Source organism: Canis aureus, chromosome 29 (assembly GCF_053574225.1).
Source record: "Canis aureus isolate CA01 chromosome 29, VMU_Caureus_v.1.0, whole genome shotgun sequence".
Taxonomy (NCBI): Eukaryota; Metazoa; Chordata; class Mammalia; order Carnivora; family Canidae; genus Canis; species Canis aureus.
The window spans coordinates 11,373,447-11,391,560 of record NC_135639.1 but is presented as its reverse complement, the minus strand read 5'-3'; the positions used below and the strand labels follow the sequence as shown (position 1 = coordinate 11,391,560).

Sequence of the window (18,114 nt, the reverse complement as noted above, 5' to 3'; positions counted from 1 at the left end):
GTCCTCTTCTAAAGACACTAGTTATGTGGGATTAGAATCCACCCTAATAACCTCATTTTAACTTAATTACCTCTTTAAAACCCTGTCTCTAAAATGGGGCCACATTATAAGGTCCTGAAGGTTAGGACTATAGCATGTGAATTTTGAGGGGATCGAGTTCAGCTCATAACAGGAACTTAATGTCTACTGGAATGCTTATTACAAAAGCATATCAAAGAGAATTCCCACTGTTGCTTCTTACTCTTTATTTCTTGGTGAGATAGGTCATTTCCCAGATATCATTGACTAGGCACCGACCCCAGAGTTGGACTAACCTTGAAGATCACACAATAGCCTTAGGTTAGGTTATTTCATCTAAGATGTCTGTGTTGTCCACAGTAAGACAAAGCTAACATCTCCTTGATATGATCATTGTGAGATTTAATAAAACTCACTTAAGTGCTTAGCATGGTTCCTGGTAATAGTAAGCATTCAATAGATGCTGGCTATTAATTTTTTCCCTTAGTTTTAAGGGTCACTTAGAGGTGTCAGATATTCTTTTTTTTTTAATATTTCATTTATTTATTCATGAGATACAGAGAGGGAGAGAGACAGAGGCAGAGACATAGGCAGAAGGAGAAGCAGTCTCCACGCAGGGAGTCCAATGTGGGACTCGATCCTGGTACTCCAGGATCACACCCTGAGCCGAAGGCAGACGCTTAACCGCTGAGCCATCCAGGTGTCCCAGTGTCAGATATTCCATTAGGGAACCACTTAAGTCCTGGCTATATAATTTTGAATAAATTTTAAACTTGGATTGTTTTTTCTAATAATGTTAACTTTTGCTGAAACTAATGATACTAACATGTCATTAAAAGACTACATGGTGGGGATCTATAAAAAGTAATGTTTTTAATGGTTAAATATTAGCATCAGTGAAAGTTATATTCCATAATCCATATGCTCCTTTTAAAAAAATGTGTGGTGGAAGAATTTTAAAGTATTATTTAATTATATCCTTTGCTGATAATTGCCCTTCCTTTTATCAAGCTCTGCCAGAAAATTGTTCTGTTAACCCTGGTGTTTAGAAAATGCCTTTTTAGAACTGTTAGTCTTCTTTGGATTTGGAAGGCCTCTTCCCCACACAATTGCGGGCAGGTGGACTTTCAGCTAGGGTGTAATGTTGTCTCTCTCTCTCTGACAACTTGATGTGCCTGATTTTGGTTTGGTCATTGGGATTTATCGATATGAAGAACAGAAAATAGAAGGAATATGTCATGTGCTAAGTAGATGAAAGAAAAGCTTCATGAAATATAAACTTTTGTCCATTGTAGGGTCCAGGAGGACATAAGCATGATAGTCAAATTTTTATCGCAACTGTAATTACATATTAATTTTCTGTTTTCCTTTTTTTCTCTTGGTCCCCTCCCACCCTAAGAATAAGCTCCAGGGAGATGGGCTGTGTCCCCCTCTGCTCCCCTACAGCAGGGCTATTCATAAATATTTCAGCAAATACTACTTTAACAAATAATTGTGGAATGCTTACTGCATGTCAAGGTCTACACTCAGTAATGGGGACTGTAGGATGAACAAAACTCAAAGCCTCCAGGAGTGTAGGATTGGATCCAAGAGATAGACATTAATGACCTGATCACACCACTTGATCATTAGGCTTAAGCTTCTGAAGAAAAGTGTAGTATGTTGTAAGGCAAATGACAGAGGGGCCTCACTGGTGCAGTGGGGGGCCCTGGTTGGACAGTATCCCTGAGGACGTGATGTCTGTGTCAAACTTGAAATATGAGTGAGATCATCTGGACAAGGCCAGGATAAGGGTGGAGAGTGAGAGGAAAGATGGTTCTTGGCAGAGTCAGCAGCCATACAGAAGGCCCACATGATTGACATTTCTTCTCTTTTCTGTGTGATGTTGGGGAGATAGCTGTTATCTTCACTCAGGTCGCTTTAAGCTGCACACTTTAAATGGGTCACAAAAGCTCTTTCAAATTTATTTTGAAGACTAAGAAGAAGATAAGCTCAAGGTAAGAAATATCTGAATATGAAAAGCCAAAGTATATACTCAATGATACTTTCAGAAATAGTTTGAAAACTGTCAGGAATCTCCATTAATTTGGCATTAGAGGCTCTTGGTTTAGTAACTGAGTTACTACTCATAGTGTTGAACAGCTAGAGACACCGTTCACTCAAGCAGCTCTCGTTTGTTAAAATAGCGCTCGCCATCTGGTGTTTTCTCCACTCCTGAAGTGGTGAAGATGTCTCAATCATTAAAATGGTAAAATGTATTATGCATATGGTTTCAAAAGTGTGATTTTAGTCTGCTGGGGAGACTTTGCTAGGACACTAATGACATGAAATATTTTATATACTTCAGTGATGAATGAGTGGAGTGTCACTAGCTTTGCTTCAGTACTTTCCTGAAAAGCCATTAGAAAACCCTAGTTGTTGAGGGCACTGCAGGGCAGAGGAGAGAAGCTGGCAGGGCTTCTTATGTTTAAACATGAGTGTAACTGTCTGTATGCAGTTGCATTGTGAGAGAAGTAGATTGTTTTATCATCTACCGATAACTTATACTATTACAAACATGTAAGGATTGGGATAATGGCTGTACAACTTCAAACATATATTAAAATCATGGAGTTGTACACTTAAAATGGTGGAATTTTATGGTCTATAAATCCTATCTCAATGAAGCCATTAAAAACATTTAAGTCAGAAGGTAGCTTTTGATGTACTGTGTTGTTATTACTTCTGATTTTATCTTAATTAAACAGTTAAATACCTCTCTCTTTAGGTAACTTCTGGTGATTTTTTTTTTTTTAATGTACTAAAGTTGCTTTGAGGGAAGTATTCTAAGGAAGTAGTATTTGTGACATTACATTTCTTCCAAAATAATGATTTATTATTTTTTTAAAAATTTTTATTTATTTATTCATGAAAGACACACAAAGAGAGAGAGGCAGAGACACAGGCAGAGGAAGAAGCAGGCTCCATGCAGGGAGCTCGACGTGGGACTCGATCCCAGGTCTCTAGGATCAGGCCCTGGGCTGAAGGCGGTGCTAAACCACTGAGCCACCTGGGCTGCCCCTGATTTATTTATTTTTTAAAAGATTTTATTTATTTATTCATGAGAGACACAGAGAGGCAGTGATATAGGCAGAGGGAGAAGCAGTCTCCCTGTGGGCAGCCTGATATGGGACTTGATCCCAGGACCCTGGGATCACAACCTGAGCCGAAGATAGATGCTCAACCACTGAGCCACCCAGGCATCCCCAAAATAAGAATGATTTAAATTGTAACTTAGATACAATCCTCTTATAGTCATTTTGTTATTCATAAGGATCTCAGAATTATTTATTTTGGGGGTAGAATTTTCATTGGTGACTAGGTTCCTGGCTACTCCTTAGAAGATTCTTTACTTGTAGTTTAAGGCATCTAGTCTCTGAATGGCTTTGGGTCTGGGAAGCATCTTCTCATTCTTTTCTGCTTCCTTCCTCTTCCTTCTACTCTCTCCCCAGGTACCTAGGTGCTGAATGGCCTGTACCTCCTCTTGGCTCCCTTCAGCCTATTCCATCACTGTACACTTCTGAATTTTCCATCACTTACCATGTCCCTGATCTGAGCTCCAGTCACCTTCGTACACATGATTCCACCTCTCTGGCAGGAGCAGAGCTTGAAGTAGACACATAAATATGACATATAGTTCTGAGCTCTCCCAAGGATCATCAGCCAAGCAAGCTTCTTGTTGCTGAACACATCTCTAATTGGCAGGTATTCATGTTTTCAGGGAGAGAGATTTAAAAAAAATTTTTTTATTGGAGTTCAGTTTGCCAGCATATAGCATATTACCCAGTGCTCATCCCATCAAGTGCCCTCCTCAGTGCCCATCACTCAGTCACCCCAACCCCCTGCCCAGCTCACTTCCCACCACCCCTTGTTCATTTCCCAGAGTCAGGATTCTCTCATGTTCTGTCACCCTCACTGATATTTCCCATTCATTTTTAGGGAGAGAGATTCTTTAGAGATGGGCCAATTTGCCTCTTAGGCTATTCCACTACCATCTCAGTTTCCAGTTACAAACTCATTTGTTCTTAAACTCCAGTTGTTTTCCTCAGTGATTCCCATGGTGGTGATATTAAAAGTTTTTAGGTTTGGAAAAGAAGAGGATTGTTACAGTAAGAGTGACATGTATGGACCACCTACAAAGATGCTTTTTATATTTATTTCCTCCTTTATGTTCTTTTTGAACTTTTTATCTTATTGAACATTCTGAAGTGATTATAATCAAATTATTATCAGGTCTAATTGTTGAAGATTAGAAATCTTGATAAATATAGTAAGTTCTCATTTACTTAGATATGGACCAGTATCAGCCGGCCAGAGCAGAAAATGAAGATTACTGATTGAATTGACCTGGTTTGCAAGCTGGTTACAGCCTTTGGGTTTGGGGTCCCCTCTTATAGGGGCCAGTGGCCTCCAATCTTGAAGCATGCATCTCTCCAACAGTAATTTATCTTCATGATGGTAGACCAGCATCATGAATAAAAATGCCAATTACAGGGTTCCTGGGTGGCAAATTGGTTGAGTATCTGACTCTTGATTTTTGGCTCGGGTTGTGATCTCACGGTCATGAGATTGAGCCCTATGTTGGGCTCCATGTTCAGTGCAGAATCTGCTTGAAATTCTCTCTTTCCCTCTCCCTTTGCCCCTCTCCACCTCTGTTTTCTCTCTCAAGTAAATAAATATAAAAAATTCCCAATTATACTTCATATACTTATACATAATTGTACTTAACAAGTAGGAAAATATGTACTAAAGTTTTTAATAAACATATAAGAACACATCTTATCACTTTAAGAAGAATAAGCTATAGTTATATAGAAAATGTACTTTTACATACAAATTCATTTTGCCCAATGATACTTTATAAGTTTGACTTTTCTAGTTTTGTAAAACCATTACAGACAAAAGACTTTATATTTTTATAGAGTATAAGAGATTATTTCATTTTATAGCAGGTCATTATTAGGCATTTAAATTCATCCTAAGCATAGTAAGCTGACCTGAATATGCTTCTGATTCCACCATTTGGTATTTTTGAAATGGTGCCTATTAGAAGAGCTTCTTGCCCTGGATGCTCTCCTGGTGAGTCATTGTCAATTTTCTATAAACCTAGACTTGGGGAACCTTTAGTAGGCAGCAGAGCAACCAGTCAAGAAATATTGAGTAACTACTATGTATGGAAAATTTAACAAATTCATAATTGGCTTTTTAGTTAGTAAGAGAATTAGAAGGTCCAGTATGATGCACTTTTAGCTACTAGGTACCTGACTGGAAAAAATGGTGCTGGTGTAGTGGTAGTATTACTTGTAACTCCACTTATTTGATGTACAAGGCTCCCTGAAATATATTCAGGGATGTATAGTGTTCTCTTTCCGTTAAGGGTGAAAAAGCATTTCTGCTAATGTAGTTTAAAAAAAATAGAAATGGCTTTATTTACTTATGTATTTATTTACTGAGCTTTATGCCTAATATGGGGCTTGAGCTCACAACCCTGAGATCAGGAGTTGCATGCTCTATCTACTGAGCCAGCCAGGTGTCCCAGAAATGGCTTTAAAAATAAAACAAACATTATATTAGTATACTATGATATAATAACATTAAATTAATATAGTATGACTCATATCTTTAGAAATGGCTTTAAATATAAAACAAACATATTAATATACTATGATATATTAATATACTATGAACTCATATAAGACAAACATTATATTAATATACTGTGATATATTAATATACTATGAGTTCATATCTTTAGAAATTTAAATTCATGTATAAGTTTGTATAAAACCAGTTTATAGATTCATGCTCCTTCCTATTCATATAAAAGTACTAACTGGCCCATGAATAGCTTATGCAGTGGGTTTCAATGAAATAGATTTTATGCACACATCATACTGAATTTAAATTCCTACCAAATATTTGTCTATAAAAACAACAATAAGACAGAATCCTTCAAATTGGAACATAGTTTATCCTGAGATAAACCATTAAGATTTTCCAATTATTAGCTTCTCTAATAATGTATAGTGTGTTAATATAATATTATATAACAGATCATTTAAAGAGATGTCATACATTCAAAAAGAGATCAAGAGAAACTAGTCAGAGAGTCTGTTTCTGACAGCAATAGATTAGCAGTATTTGAAGAGATAATAGCCAAGAATTTTCGAAAACCTATTATAAATAGGTTTAAGAAGTACTTTGAACCACAAGGGGAAAAGTATAAAGAAAACCACACTTTAGCACCTCATAATGAAACTGATGAAAACTGAAGACAAAGAAAACACCCTGAAAGCAGACAAAGAAAAAGTACACATTAAATTCAAAAGCGTATAGTGAGCCTTGATAGAAACAATGGAAGCCAAAAGACAGAATGATATTGTCAAAGTGCCTGTCTGGCATTTTGTACCTTTTAAAATTTAAGGAAAATAAAGACATTTGAGACAAACCGAAACTGAGAGTATTTGTTACCAGTAGTATCTGCACTAAAAAGAAACAGTAAAGAGAGTTCTTTGGGCAAAAGGTAAATGACTCGATGGGAGTGTGGAGATGTGGGAAGGGATGGAGATCCACGGAAAATGTAAATAAGTTGGTAAATTTAAAGGAATTTGGTTTTATATGGAGTTTAAAATTAATGACATTAAAATACATAGCAGTAGAAATGATAAGGAGTTAACGGGGTCCTTTCGCTGGTTCTAAGGTCCTTTTACTGACCAGAAACTGGTAAAACTGGTTAAAAAAATAGGCTTTTCTAAGTCAGGGTTCATGTAATCATTCCCTATGATATAACCACTAACAGAATAATAAAAGATTGTAAAATGTGAATAAAAGAGGAAATAGAATAATAATTTTAAAAATCCCCCAAAAGGCAAGAAATGTGAATAGAACAGGTAGGACAAATAATAAGATGGTAGATTAATTTCTAAATATACCAATAATTAGATATAAATGGGTTTATACTCCCATTAACTCACAAAGCTTTTTATTTTATTTTTTTAAAGATTTTATTTACTTATTCATGAGAGAGGGAGAGACACAGGCAGAGGGAGAAGTAGGCTCCATGCAGGGAGCCTGATGCGGGACCCAGTCCCGGAACTCCAGGATCATGCCCTGGGCCGAAGGCAGGTGCTAAACTGCTGAGCCACCCAGGGATCACAAAGCTTTTTATACTGGAAGAACAGTCAAATCCATCTACAGGCTGCTCTCAGACAAATTCCTTAAGTATGTGAAAATAAAAAATAAATAATAAAATAAATCTTGTAAACACTAACCTACTGAAAACTGATGTAGCTGTACTAATACCAAAACAGACTTTAAGGTGAGATGCATAGAGGGATATACTTTTTCATAACAAGGCTTAAATCACCAGAAAGGTATAACAATTTTAAACAAATTTAAATTTGTATGCACCTAAACATAACTAAAAAATATATAAAGGGCAGTGAGTCATGTGACTGAAATTGGTTCAGACTGTCAATGTGAAATGACAGAGAAACAACGTTAAGTATTCCTGCTATCAGTTTGACACAGAAGAAAGGAAAGCCGAGCCGACTGTCATCCCTTCTCCTAATTCTCGCTTTCCTTCTTTACCAACGTGTTTCCATTCTCCAGTACATGTGGTGGGAACACAGGCCCCTCCCTGAGGCATCATCTGTAGAAGCCCTTCAAGATTTTAAATATCTGTATTTGAATATTACATTACAAATAACTTTGGAGTATATGTATCTACCTGTCTTTGGATTTGTGTGAGGATGTAGTTACAAACTCTAGTGTACTGACCCCTCCATTCACAGTGGATCTCGTTAAGGCAACAGGTGCTCTCTGCTTGGCCATTCCCCACCCTCTCCGCCGAGAAGTGGACCCAGGAGAGATGCAGGGTGTGCTTTGTCTTCAGGAATACAGTCTGTTTAGGAGCAAGCTAAAGGAGCTAAATGCGTAAACATCAGCAACAGATGCCCCTTCTCTCTTTATTTTTGCCTTTGGTCATAGCATGAATGGTTATATAGAGATAGAAAGTAGAGAGTATCTAATGCAGTGACAACAGAACCTACAAACTAAGTCATGGTTGTATGCCACAAAATCCTTCTTTTTTTTTTTTCCCTCTCTCTCTCAAAAATCTTAACAAAAAATCCTACTGAACCAGTTCATGTCGGAGCCAGTCTTTGGAAAAGGTGTACCAGAAGAAAAGAAAAGCAAAAGCTTTTTCACACAAATATTTCATTCACTTCGATTGTCTGGCACATATGAATATGTATTTCTTTCAGGAGCTCTTTTCATTGAATCTCACTTAACCTATTTACCGGCTTAATCAACATGCCCCGCTGCCTCTCTGCAAAGCCTGTTGGATGCACTAGATGCTCTGAAGGCTGAAAGCTGGGGACTGGTGGGGGATGGAGTAGGAAGCTCCCTCTCTCCCAGTGGATCATGGATTGTGTTTGTTCCTAAACCTGTTTATATCCATGTAACTCATTATTGTAATTACATAATTTAATTAAATATTAAATAAGCCTATCAACTGGGTGTAAAGGAAGCTGAATTGAATACAAATACTAAATAAAGCTGTGTTGCATAAAAAGAAAAATTAAACAGCAACACCAAATACTCATCAGTGACTCATCCTTTAAAAAAAAAGTTCTCAGTAAATCAATGTACATTTGAATGTTTCGTATGAAAAATAAAGTTAAATTGGTTTTTAAAGTTTTTTTTAAGCTTTCAAGTAAGATTAAAAGAACTAATGCCAAGTATGGTAACCAATTACTCTTACAAAGTGAGGTTTGGATTTGATTTAAAGAATATCTGTGAATGGAATGGGGAAGAATGGTCAAAGGAAACTTTAGTTTTATCCATTAACATTTACATTTTTTAAGCAAGTAGAATATAGTCATTTATTCCCTATAAAATTATTAATAAAAAATGAAAAGAATTGCTGGACACTCATCATTGGATCAAATGCCTATCTTTTCTTTATGTCAGTAAGATGGCTAGCCATGTCAAGAAATATCTAGATGGAATACTTCCTAGAGTTGAGGTCATGAGTGTCTATCTAAAAACATTTTTTCCTGAAATTGGTTGTAAAAAAAATCTTTTGATGAAAATTTTTATTCCACAATTGTTTATCCCCTTTTAAGCGAGTCAGTTATTGTATAGAGCAAGCAACTGAACCTTTTCCAGGACTATTGTTGTAGCTTGCCCTACTGGTCATGCTTTTCAAGATAGCGCCTTCCCAATCAGTTTTCTTATCTTGCTGAGGAAGTCAGAATTCCTTATCTGTCTCTTCCTGGAGGACCCAGGGTTACAAAACCGACTTTTTCTCCCATTATAAAATGTTTAAAAGGTTGAAAGAATATTTTTATGCCAGAGGACCTTGCTAGCCTGTCTCCTTTGGCTCTTGGTTGCACCAGACATTTACATCTTACCGTGGCAGCTTTCATTGAGCCATTTTTTCCCCCTGGTGGGTGACATAGATTAATATGATAGCCTGCCTTGGTGCTTTAAAAAATTTAATTACAGAATTATGCCTGATGCCTCCTGGGACTGCTAAACACCAGTGTCTGAATACGTCTACATTTTTTTTTTTTTGTCTTAAAGCTCAAACAATAAAACATATTATTTGGGGCATTTAACCCTGTTAATAATGTGTTTATTCTTACCAGACTTTCTAGGCTTCCAAGGTGGATATGTGCTGTTTCACCTTAAGCAAAATAATTATAGAATAGACATTACTATTGTTTTCCCTGAGTTTTTTGTTTGTTTTGCTTTGTTTTCTAGAGTCAGTGAGTTTGCTTGGAGATAGCTTGTGTTCAATTCAAAATCTTCATTTTCTTTCCATTGTGATCATTTTAATTACCTTTTGAACACTAGTGAAAAGAGGTAGCTGTTTGGAGAGGTGTTGATGTATTTCAAGAATTAGGAGGCTGTTCTAACTTTACCTTTGTCTTTGGGAGAAAATACACTTTTTTTAGTTTTTTATTCTCTGCTTCACTAGGTTAAAACTCCTAACAAGTTTGTTTTGTTTTTAGAATGCGCTTTAAAAAAAATTGAGATGTAATCCACATGCCATAAAAGTCACCCTTTTTAAAAGTGAACAAGTCAGTGGCTGTTGATATATTCTCAAGATTGTACGACCATCACTAATCCCAAAACATTTTCATCATCCCAATTTACTTCAATTGTAACTAGTCGATATCTGTTCCCTTATTTTACTTTTCATGTTTTCTTTTTTGGTCAATGTGTGAGACTGACTGAAAACAGGAGATTAAAAGACTTAAGAGCACAGTTAACCCAATGCAGTTCATAGATCTGGATGGAAGCTCAACAGTAAAAAGACATTTTTTTAACCCATGAACCCCACACTCCTAACTGCTAAGTGATTTAAAAGCAGACTTCAGATAATTTGTTTATCCACAAATATGTTTCAACACCATTTCATGACATTCACTCTTCCCCCCTCTTTAATCATCATGTACTAGGTGCCCAAATTATATGAGTCTGTGTCTGTTCTACTCTGGTATTCATTTGACCGTACTTATACCAGTACCCCATTGTTTTATTTACCATAGCTTCATAGTATATTTTGCTATCTGGTAAACATTCGCTCTCAGTAATAATAACATGAATTATAAAAATTATTTAACCCTCATAGCTACTCTCTGCAGCAGACAGTTTTATCCCATTCCACAGATGAGAAAACTGGAAGAAGTCAGTCAAATATTGTGCTGCCAAGTGAAAGGTAAATAAGTGATGAGGTAGGGGCACTCGGATGGCTTAGTCAGCTAAGTGTTGGATGCTTGGTTTCGACTGAGGTCATGATCTCAGGATCCTGGGTTGGAGCTCTGTGTCAAGTCTGTGCTCAGTGGAGTCTGCTTGGGATTCTCTCCTTCCTCTGCCTCTACCACTCGTGCTGACTCGCGCACTCTCTCTCAAATAAATAAGATCTTTTAAAAAATAATAATAAATGGTGAGCTAAAATTCAAGCCTAAGTTCTGACCTCAAAGTCCAGAACCTTAAAGCTTTTTCTGAGAAGGGAAGGCTGCTATTTACAGATTCTCTATTGTTTGATCATTTACATTATATTTTCTCATATTTAATCTTCATCCTAACTCCCTAGATCTATTGAACTTCAGCCCATAATATATATATTTTTAAAAAGCACTTCAATTTTTCACATTTTTTCTAAAGTGTATTTGAATTTGTAAGTTGTGTTTCAGTGTTGGCAGTATTTGTGAAAAAAATGATGCCTTTTGGTTTCCCAAGTGAGTTTATGTATGGAGTAAAACCTTTGCTCGAAGGTTAATGTTTTGGCACTATGCAATTATTAGATGTTTTATTGGAAGGATCTTTATTACATTTGATTATGCACATTGTGTTTTTCATTGCTGTGATTTATTAAAATCATAATTTGCAAAAAAAAAATCATAATTTGCAATGTTAATATGAAATGTATCCCAAGTAAACTCCAGTAAGAAGGCATGAAGTAGGAAAAGGGCTTCACAGTGTTGGCTTGTCTGGTCAGCTGCCAATGCTTTAATCTGTTCAGTGTAAAATAGAAATTATTCCTGTGAGATTAGGAGACCAATGGTAAGTATTTTGTTTTATTCAACAAAATGTATTGACATATGCAACAGTATATTATTTGTTGCTAACTCTTACCCTTCTGAAGAACAAGTATGATATGCTTTATTTATTACGTATTTGATTTATTATATGATAGGTGCTTGATAACTGATCTTGATCCATGCCTGAAATACTCCCTAGCCCATGGTAGGTCTTTGGTTAATGTTTAATGATAATGAATAATGAAATAGCCTGTAAAAGCTTTGAAGCTTTATAGTAAATTTCCACCCTACTTTATAAAGAATTATGAAACTCTTCCAAACTCTTGCATTTTTGAAATGCCTAAAGCACATCTTCAGAGCATGATCCCTAACATGAGAGTTGATTGATATTTAGGGGAAATTGAAATACTGTATTTCTCTTTTAAGAACATTTTTTATATGGTAAATATATATCCGTCATGTTGGTTTTCCACAAGAAATTACTGAAGCACTATTTCAATTATTTTAATGTTTGTTGCTAGTTAGGTAGTATTTTTTTAAGAGTGTAACTTCATGAACTGAAAAATTGTATTTGCATGCTGTCTTTCATAGACCATTTCCCATTTAATTAAAAATCTTTTGTGAGAAGTAAAAATTATGATTAGGAAGATAATTGTTGGGCCTCTGGATAGAGGCCAACAATTCTTGTATTTATTAAAGATTCTTTAGTTTGTTTTACCATCATACCACTCCCCCCCTCCCCCACGATTGCCCATTCTCCTCAGTCTATTATTTGCTATAAGTGCTAGTGTACACATAAAGTAGTTTTGGAATTGCTAACTCATATCCTTCCAACAAAGTCACTCACCAGAGTACAATATTATATGCAGTTCTTTTTGTCTTTTGTTTTCCATAGTTATTTAGGTGCGTTTTTTTCTAATAGTGTGGTTACACTTTTCGTTTGAAGCACAGTTGAATTAGTGTTTGCATTTTGTTTTGAGTTGTCCTCTCTCTGTCCTTCCCCCGCTGCCATTGAAAGGAACTATTTATTTTTGAGAAGGGAGACATCACTAGTCAGAACTATATAAAAGGGTATACTCATGGGCAGCCCTGCTGGCTCAGTGATTTAGTGCCACCTTTGGCCTAGGGTTTGATCCTGGAGACCTGGGATCGAGTCTCATGTTGGGCTCCCTGCATGGAGCCTGCTTCTCCCTCTGCCTGTGTTTCTGCCTCTCCCTCTCTCATGAATAAATAAATAAAATCTTTAAAAAAAAAAAAAAAAAAGGTATACTCCGAGAACTGTCACTTCCCCTGATCTCCCTTCTTCCATCCTGTTTCTGCCTATCCTCTGTAGATAACCAGTCTCATTAATTTCTAGTTTATTGCTCTTATTTTTGGTGTGTAAATTGCAGATATATGCATATTTTCTCATATCTTTTTTTAAAAGATTTATTTATTTTAGAGAGCAAGCCCACATACATATGCAGGGGGAGGGGGAGAAGGAGAGAGGGAGAGAGAATCCCAAGCAGACTCCCTGCTAAGGGCAGAGCCTGACTAGGACTTCATATCATGACCCTGAGAGGCCAGCACTTAATTGACTGAACCACCCAGGTGCCCCTCATATCTGCTTTCTTACATAAAGGGTGGCATACTCTTGATATTCTTTTGTGCTTTGATTTAATAATATAAAGTCTTATATGATTTTAATATCTCCTTGTTCTATAAATATATCTTTATCCATGTAATATAATCAAGAATCATTCCTCATCAGTTCCTAGAACATGCCTAATTCTTCTTTACTCTCTGCATAGTACTCCACTGAGTGGATGTGTCCTAGTTTATTCAGCCATTCTCCTATTTTTGGACAATTAAGTTGTTTCCAATATCTTGCAGTCACAGACTGCTACAATGAATAAACTTGAGTGTACATACTTTTGGGTTGATTGTGTATTTTCAGGGTAAACTCAAGGGTGGAATTGCTATGTTAAAGGTAAGTGCATGTTTTATTATTAGGTATCACTAAATTTTCCTCCAGAAAAGTTGTATCTGTTTGTATTCCCACCAGAACTGTATGACATTGCCTCTCGTTCCCACAGCCTTGTTAGGGAATGTGCTCTCGTACCTTCATATTTTCCGCAGTCTGATGGATGAAATGATGTCACTGCATTTCAGTTTCCATCTCTCTCGTTATAAGTGAGATTGAACATCTTTTCACATGTTGAAGGCTATTTATTTATTTATTTATTTATTTATTTATTTATTTATAAGATTTTATTTATTCATTCATGAGAGAGAGACAGAGAGAGGCAGAGACACAGACAGAGGACAAAGCAGGCTCCGTGCAGGGAGCCCGACATGGGACTGGATCAGGCCCTGGGCTGAAGGCAATGCCAAACTGCTGAGCCACCCGGGCTGCCCCATTTTTTAAATTTTTGTATATTTTTTTATTGGAGTTCAATTTGCCAACATATAGCATAACACCCAGTGCTCACCCCTTCAGGTGCCCCCCCACCAGTGCCCGTCACCCAGTCATCCCAACCCCCCACCCACCTCCCCTTCCACTACCCATTGTTCATTTTCCAGAGTTAGGAGTCTCTCATGTTCTGTCACTCTCACTGATATTTCCCACTTATTTTCTCTCCTTTCCCCTATATTCCCTTTCACTATTTTTTATATTCCCCAAATGAATGAGACCATATAATGTTTGTCTTGATGGCCATTTATATATCTTTGTCATGTGCTTTACTTTAAAGTGTTATATCGTATGTATATTTTGTTGTTAGATTATTCTTCAGCTTGCCAGGATAGTAGCATTTTATAGATACCAGACATTAGTGTGACTTTTCTCTTTCAGATCTTCCATGGTGGCTTATTTTAATTCGGCAGAAAGCATTGGTGGGCAAACTTCCAGGAGACCATGAGGTCTGTAAAGTCACCAAAATTGCTGTGCTGTCACTTTCTGAGATGGAGCCTCAGGATCTTGAGCTAGAGGTAAGGTGGAAGTCTCAGGAAGTTTTATGGTAACTTGGTATAAATATAGTAACAAATATGAGGATTTGGTTAATAGACCAAAATCTTAATTCTAGAGCTAGATAATATTTTTAAAGTAATTGAATCCTGTGGTTTTCAAACTTCACTTCAGTAGTGGAAACTTTGTTTCAAGATCTGTGAAATCCAGTATAACAGATGCATAAAAGCAGAGGCGGCTTTGGTTGAGGTGGTGATGTGGGGGAGAAGATCCTTGGGATCCAGCCCAGGTGGCCTCTTATGGAAAACCACTTTCTGCTCCTAGGGAGCCCTAGGGTTCTGCATAGTACAGTTTGAAAACTCCTGATTTGGGGGAGAGAGAGGATAGTTAAGAAGATGAGATTTAACTTACTCTATATCCTTTTTAAATCTGTATTTCTTGAAATTTTTCTAAGCATATATTTCTTTTATAATTTTTTTAAGTTTTTTTTTTTTTTTCTCAAAGAAAGAATCCATTGATCTAGTGCAATCTTTTAATTTTTCAGGAAGGAACCAAGCCTGCAATAGAGAGACTTAAGGCCAAAATAATGAGATTTCCCAGGGCCAGTATTTTTTACCACACTGTACCACCATCTGGTAGAAGTAGCACACAAAAGCATTTGTATTATGTTTGCTGTTGGTGCAAGAATTGGCATCTAGGGGTGTCATCACTCTGCCCTAGTCCTAGGCTCTCTCTCTCTCTCTCTTTTTAAAAAGATTTATTTATTTTAGAGAGCGCTCACATGGGGGTGGTGCAGAGAGACAGAATCTCAAGCAGACACCATGCTGAATGGGGAGCCTGACATGGGGCTTGATCTCATGACCCCAATATCATGGCCTGAGCCGAAATCAAGAGTCAGCTGCTCAACCAACTAAGCCACCTAAGCGCCCCAGTCCTAGGCTATCTTGATCACTGTGATGTGGGAAGCTCTGAAAGTTATGTGGATTATCATATTTAATCCCATAGATCACTCTGTAAGGTAAATACTAATGGATCCACACTGTACAGATGAAGAAAGGAGTCTTAAGTCACAGCTGGCAAATGGTGGGGTCTGGACCTGGCCACAGGCCATCTGGTCCTGTATCACTCTGAGCTGCCACCCTCTTACCTAAATAGCAGGTAACAGGTAACATAGCATCTACTGCCCCACAATTTAATCCATATTTTTCTAGGCTGGGCTCTTGGGGAGGGTGTTTGGGGACATGGTTAAATTGTTTTAAAAATAAGTAAAAATATAGCTATTTTTATGCTTCAGCTTTTAATTTGATGATCTAATTTTAAGAAACCAGCATTAAAATGAAGTTAAAAGGGTAGCAGGTAACAGGTAACAGCATCTACTGCCCCACAATTTAATCCATATTTTTCTAGGCTGGGCTCTTGGGGAGGATGTTTGGGGACAGGGCTAAATTGTTTTAAAAATAAGTAAAAATAGGGATCCCTGGGTGGCGCAGCGGTTTGGCGCCTGCCTTTGGCCCAGGGCGCGATCCTGGAGACCCGGGATCGAATCCCACGTCAGGCTCCCGGTGCATGGAGCCTGCTTCTCCCTCTGCCTGTGTCTCTGCCTCTCTCTCTCTCTCTCTCTCTCTCTCTCTCTCTCTGTGACTATCATAAATAAATTAAAAAAAAAAGATTTAAAAAAAATAAAAATAAAAATAAGTAAAAATATAGCTATTTTTATGCTTCAGCTTTTAGTGGTAATTTGATGAGCTAATTTTAAGAAACCAACATTAAAATGAAGTTAAAAGGGAGCACCTGGGTGGCTCCCCTGGTTAAACATCTGCCTTTGGCTCAGGTCCTAGGGTCCTGGGTTTGAGCCCCATGTTGGGCTCCCTGCTCAGTGGGGAGTCTGCTTCTCTCTCTGCCTCTGCTCCTCCCATCGCTCACTCACTCTCATTCTCTCTCTCTCTCTCTCTCAAATAAATATAATCTTTAAAAGTGAATTTAAGAGGACCCTGATATTCTCTTTATTACAGGAATCAAAAAATAAAATTTTGAATAAAATATTTCTCTTTATTGGTAGTAGAGCTAGAAGATTATTCACTTATTCATTATTGCTGATCCAGAGACAAATCACTTAGGTAGTAATTAGGCCTATTAAAGGCAGGTGTTTGTAATTTTTGTTTACATTTTATTGTGGGGAAGAGCAAAATTCTGTTAGTTTACTAAGCCAATTAATTTGTCATCAGTGTCTTTGGATGGCTTTGCTGACAAACCGAAAGATCAGCATGGCTTTCTGTCACCAGTCTTTGCCTTGATGGGGAGCGCCCCTTGGGCTGGCATTCTGGTCTGAGCATTAAGCCTGGGGACCCTGGTAGTAGATTTAGAGCTCCTTTCCAGCAGTGAATAATAGGAGGAAGGGCAAAGAACAGCTATGTGGAAATCATGAATTGCTTGCTTATTTTCTGACATGTTAATTTAAGTCTTTGGGACCTTTATTTCAGTTTCCATATAAATGCATTTAAAAGGATGTTTTAGAAGCTTGATAATTTTTGTTTGTTTTGATTTGTTTTGATGTACTAAATTGTAAATGAGAAGGAAAAAAACCCACTTCTTAGAAGTAATCATTGTCCATATTCTAGTGAGTTTTAGTGGTTATTTCTATTTGCCCTAAGCTCTTTGAAGGAACAGTATTACTTTCAAATTTTCAGAATAGTTTTCATCATATGCATTTTTGCATATTTTTTCTGCTTTAACTCCTATTATTTTTCATAAACATACATATGCATATAAACAGATTTTTAAAAAACAAAACCAAGTCTTACATTTCTTTCTATGTCTTTCTAATTTGGCTGCCTGTGTATCACTTTCAGTGTCCTTACCCTTTCCTAGCAGGGCCTCAGGCTCTTTAGTGTAGTCACTATTCTCAGATTTGCTAGGACTTTATTAGAGGAGCAGGAGCAATCTTATTCCAGAATCTGGAATTAATAAATTTTCTAGTTTTCTGCCTTGGTTACCTTTTTACCTCAAGTATAATGTTTGTTTGGCAATTTAAAAAAAATTGACATACTATACAGTTCACGCATTTGCAGTATATAATTCAGTGGCTTTCAATCGGTTTAGAACATATTCATGCATGTTCTTCATGAAGAAGCCCTGTGCTCATTGGCGGTCACTCCTCATTTCTCTCCGAATCCTAGTTCCCTTAGTCCTAAACAACCACTGATCTACTTTGTCTCTCTAAACTTGCTTCTTCTGAACCTTTCTTATAAATGGAATCACATAATACATGGCCTTTTGTGATTGGCTTTGGTTTACTTGGCATAGTGTTCTCAAGGTGGATGCCAGTTGTTTGTATATAGCAGTACTTAATTGCTTTTCATCCCACATATGGATACATTGCATTTTATCTATTCATTCATCAGTTGATGGATATTTGGATTGTTTTCACTTTTTGGCTATGCTGAATAATTCTGTGAACATTCATGCACAAGTTTTTGGTAGACATGTGTTTTCTTTTCTCTAGGGTGTCCACCTAGGAGGAATTGCTGGGTCACATGATAACTCTATGTTTAACCT

At 37.0% G+C, this 18,114-nt stretch overlaps 1 protein-coding gene across 2 annotated transcripts in view; it reads left to right on the top strand.

Annotated features, from left to right (window-relative positions):
- INPP5F (inositol polyphosphate-5-phosphatase F) overlaps window positions 1–18,114 on the top strand; it is an 87,259-nt gene that overhangs the window by 24,769 nt on the left and 44,376 nt on the right. For both annotated transcript variants that reach the window (XM_077877422.1, XM_077877423.1), the window contains exon 3: window positions 14,446–14,582. In XM_077877422.1, coding sequence (XP_077733548.1) covers window positions 14,446–14,582 — 137 coding nt within the window. The remainder of the gene's footprint in view (window positions 1–14,445; window positions 14,583–18,114) is intronic.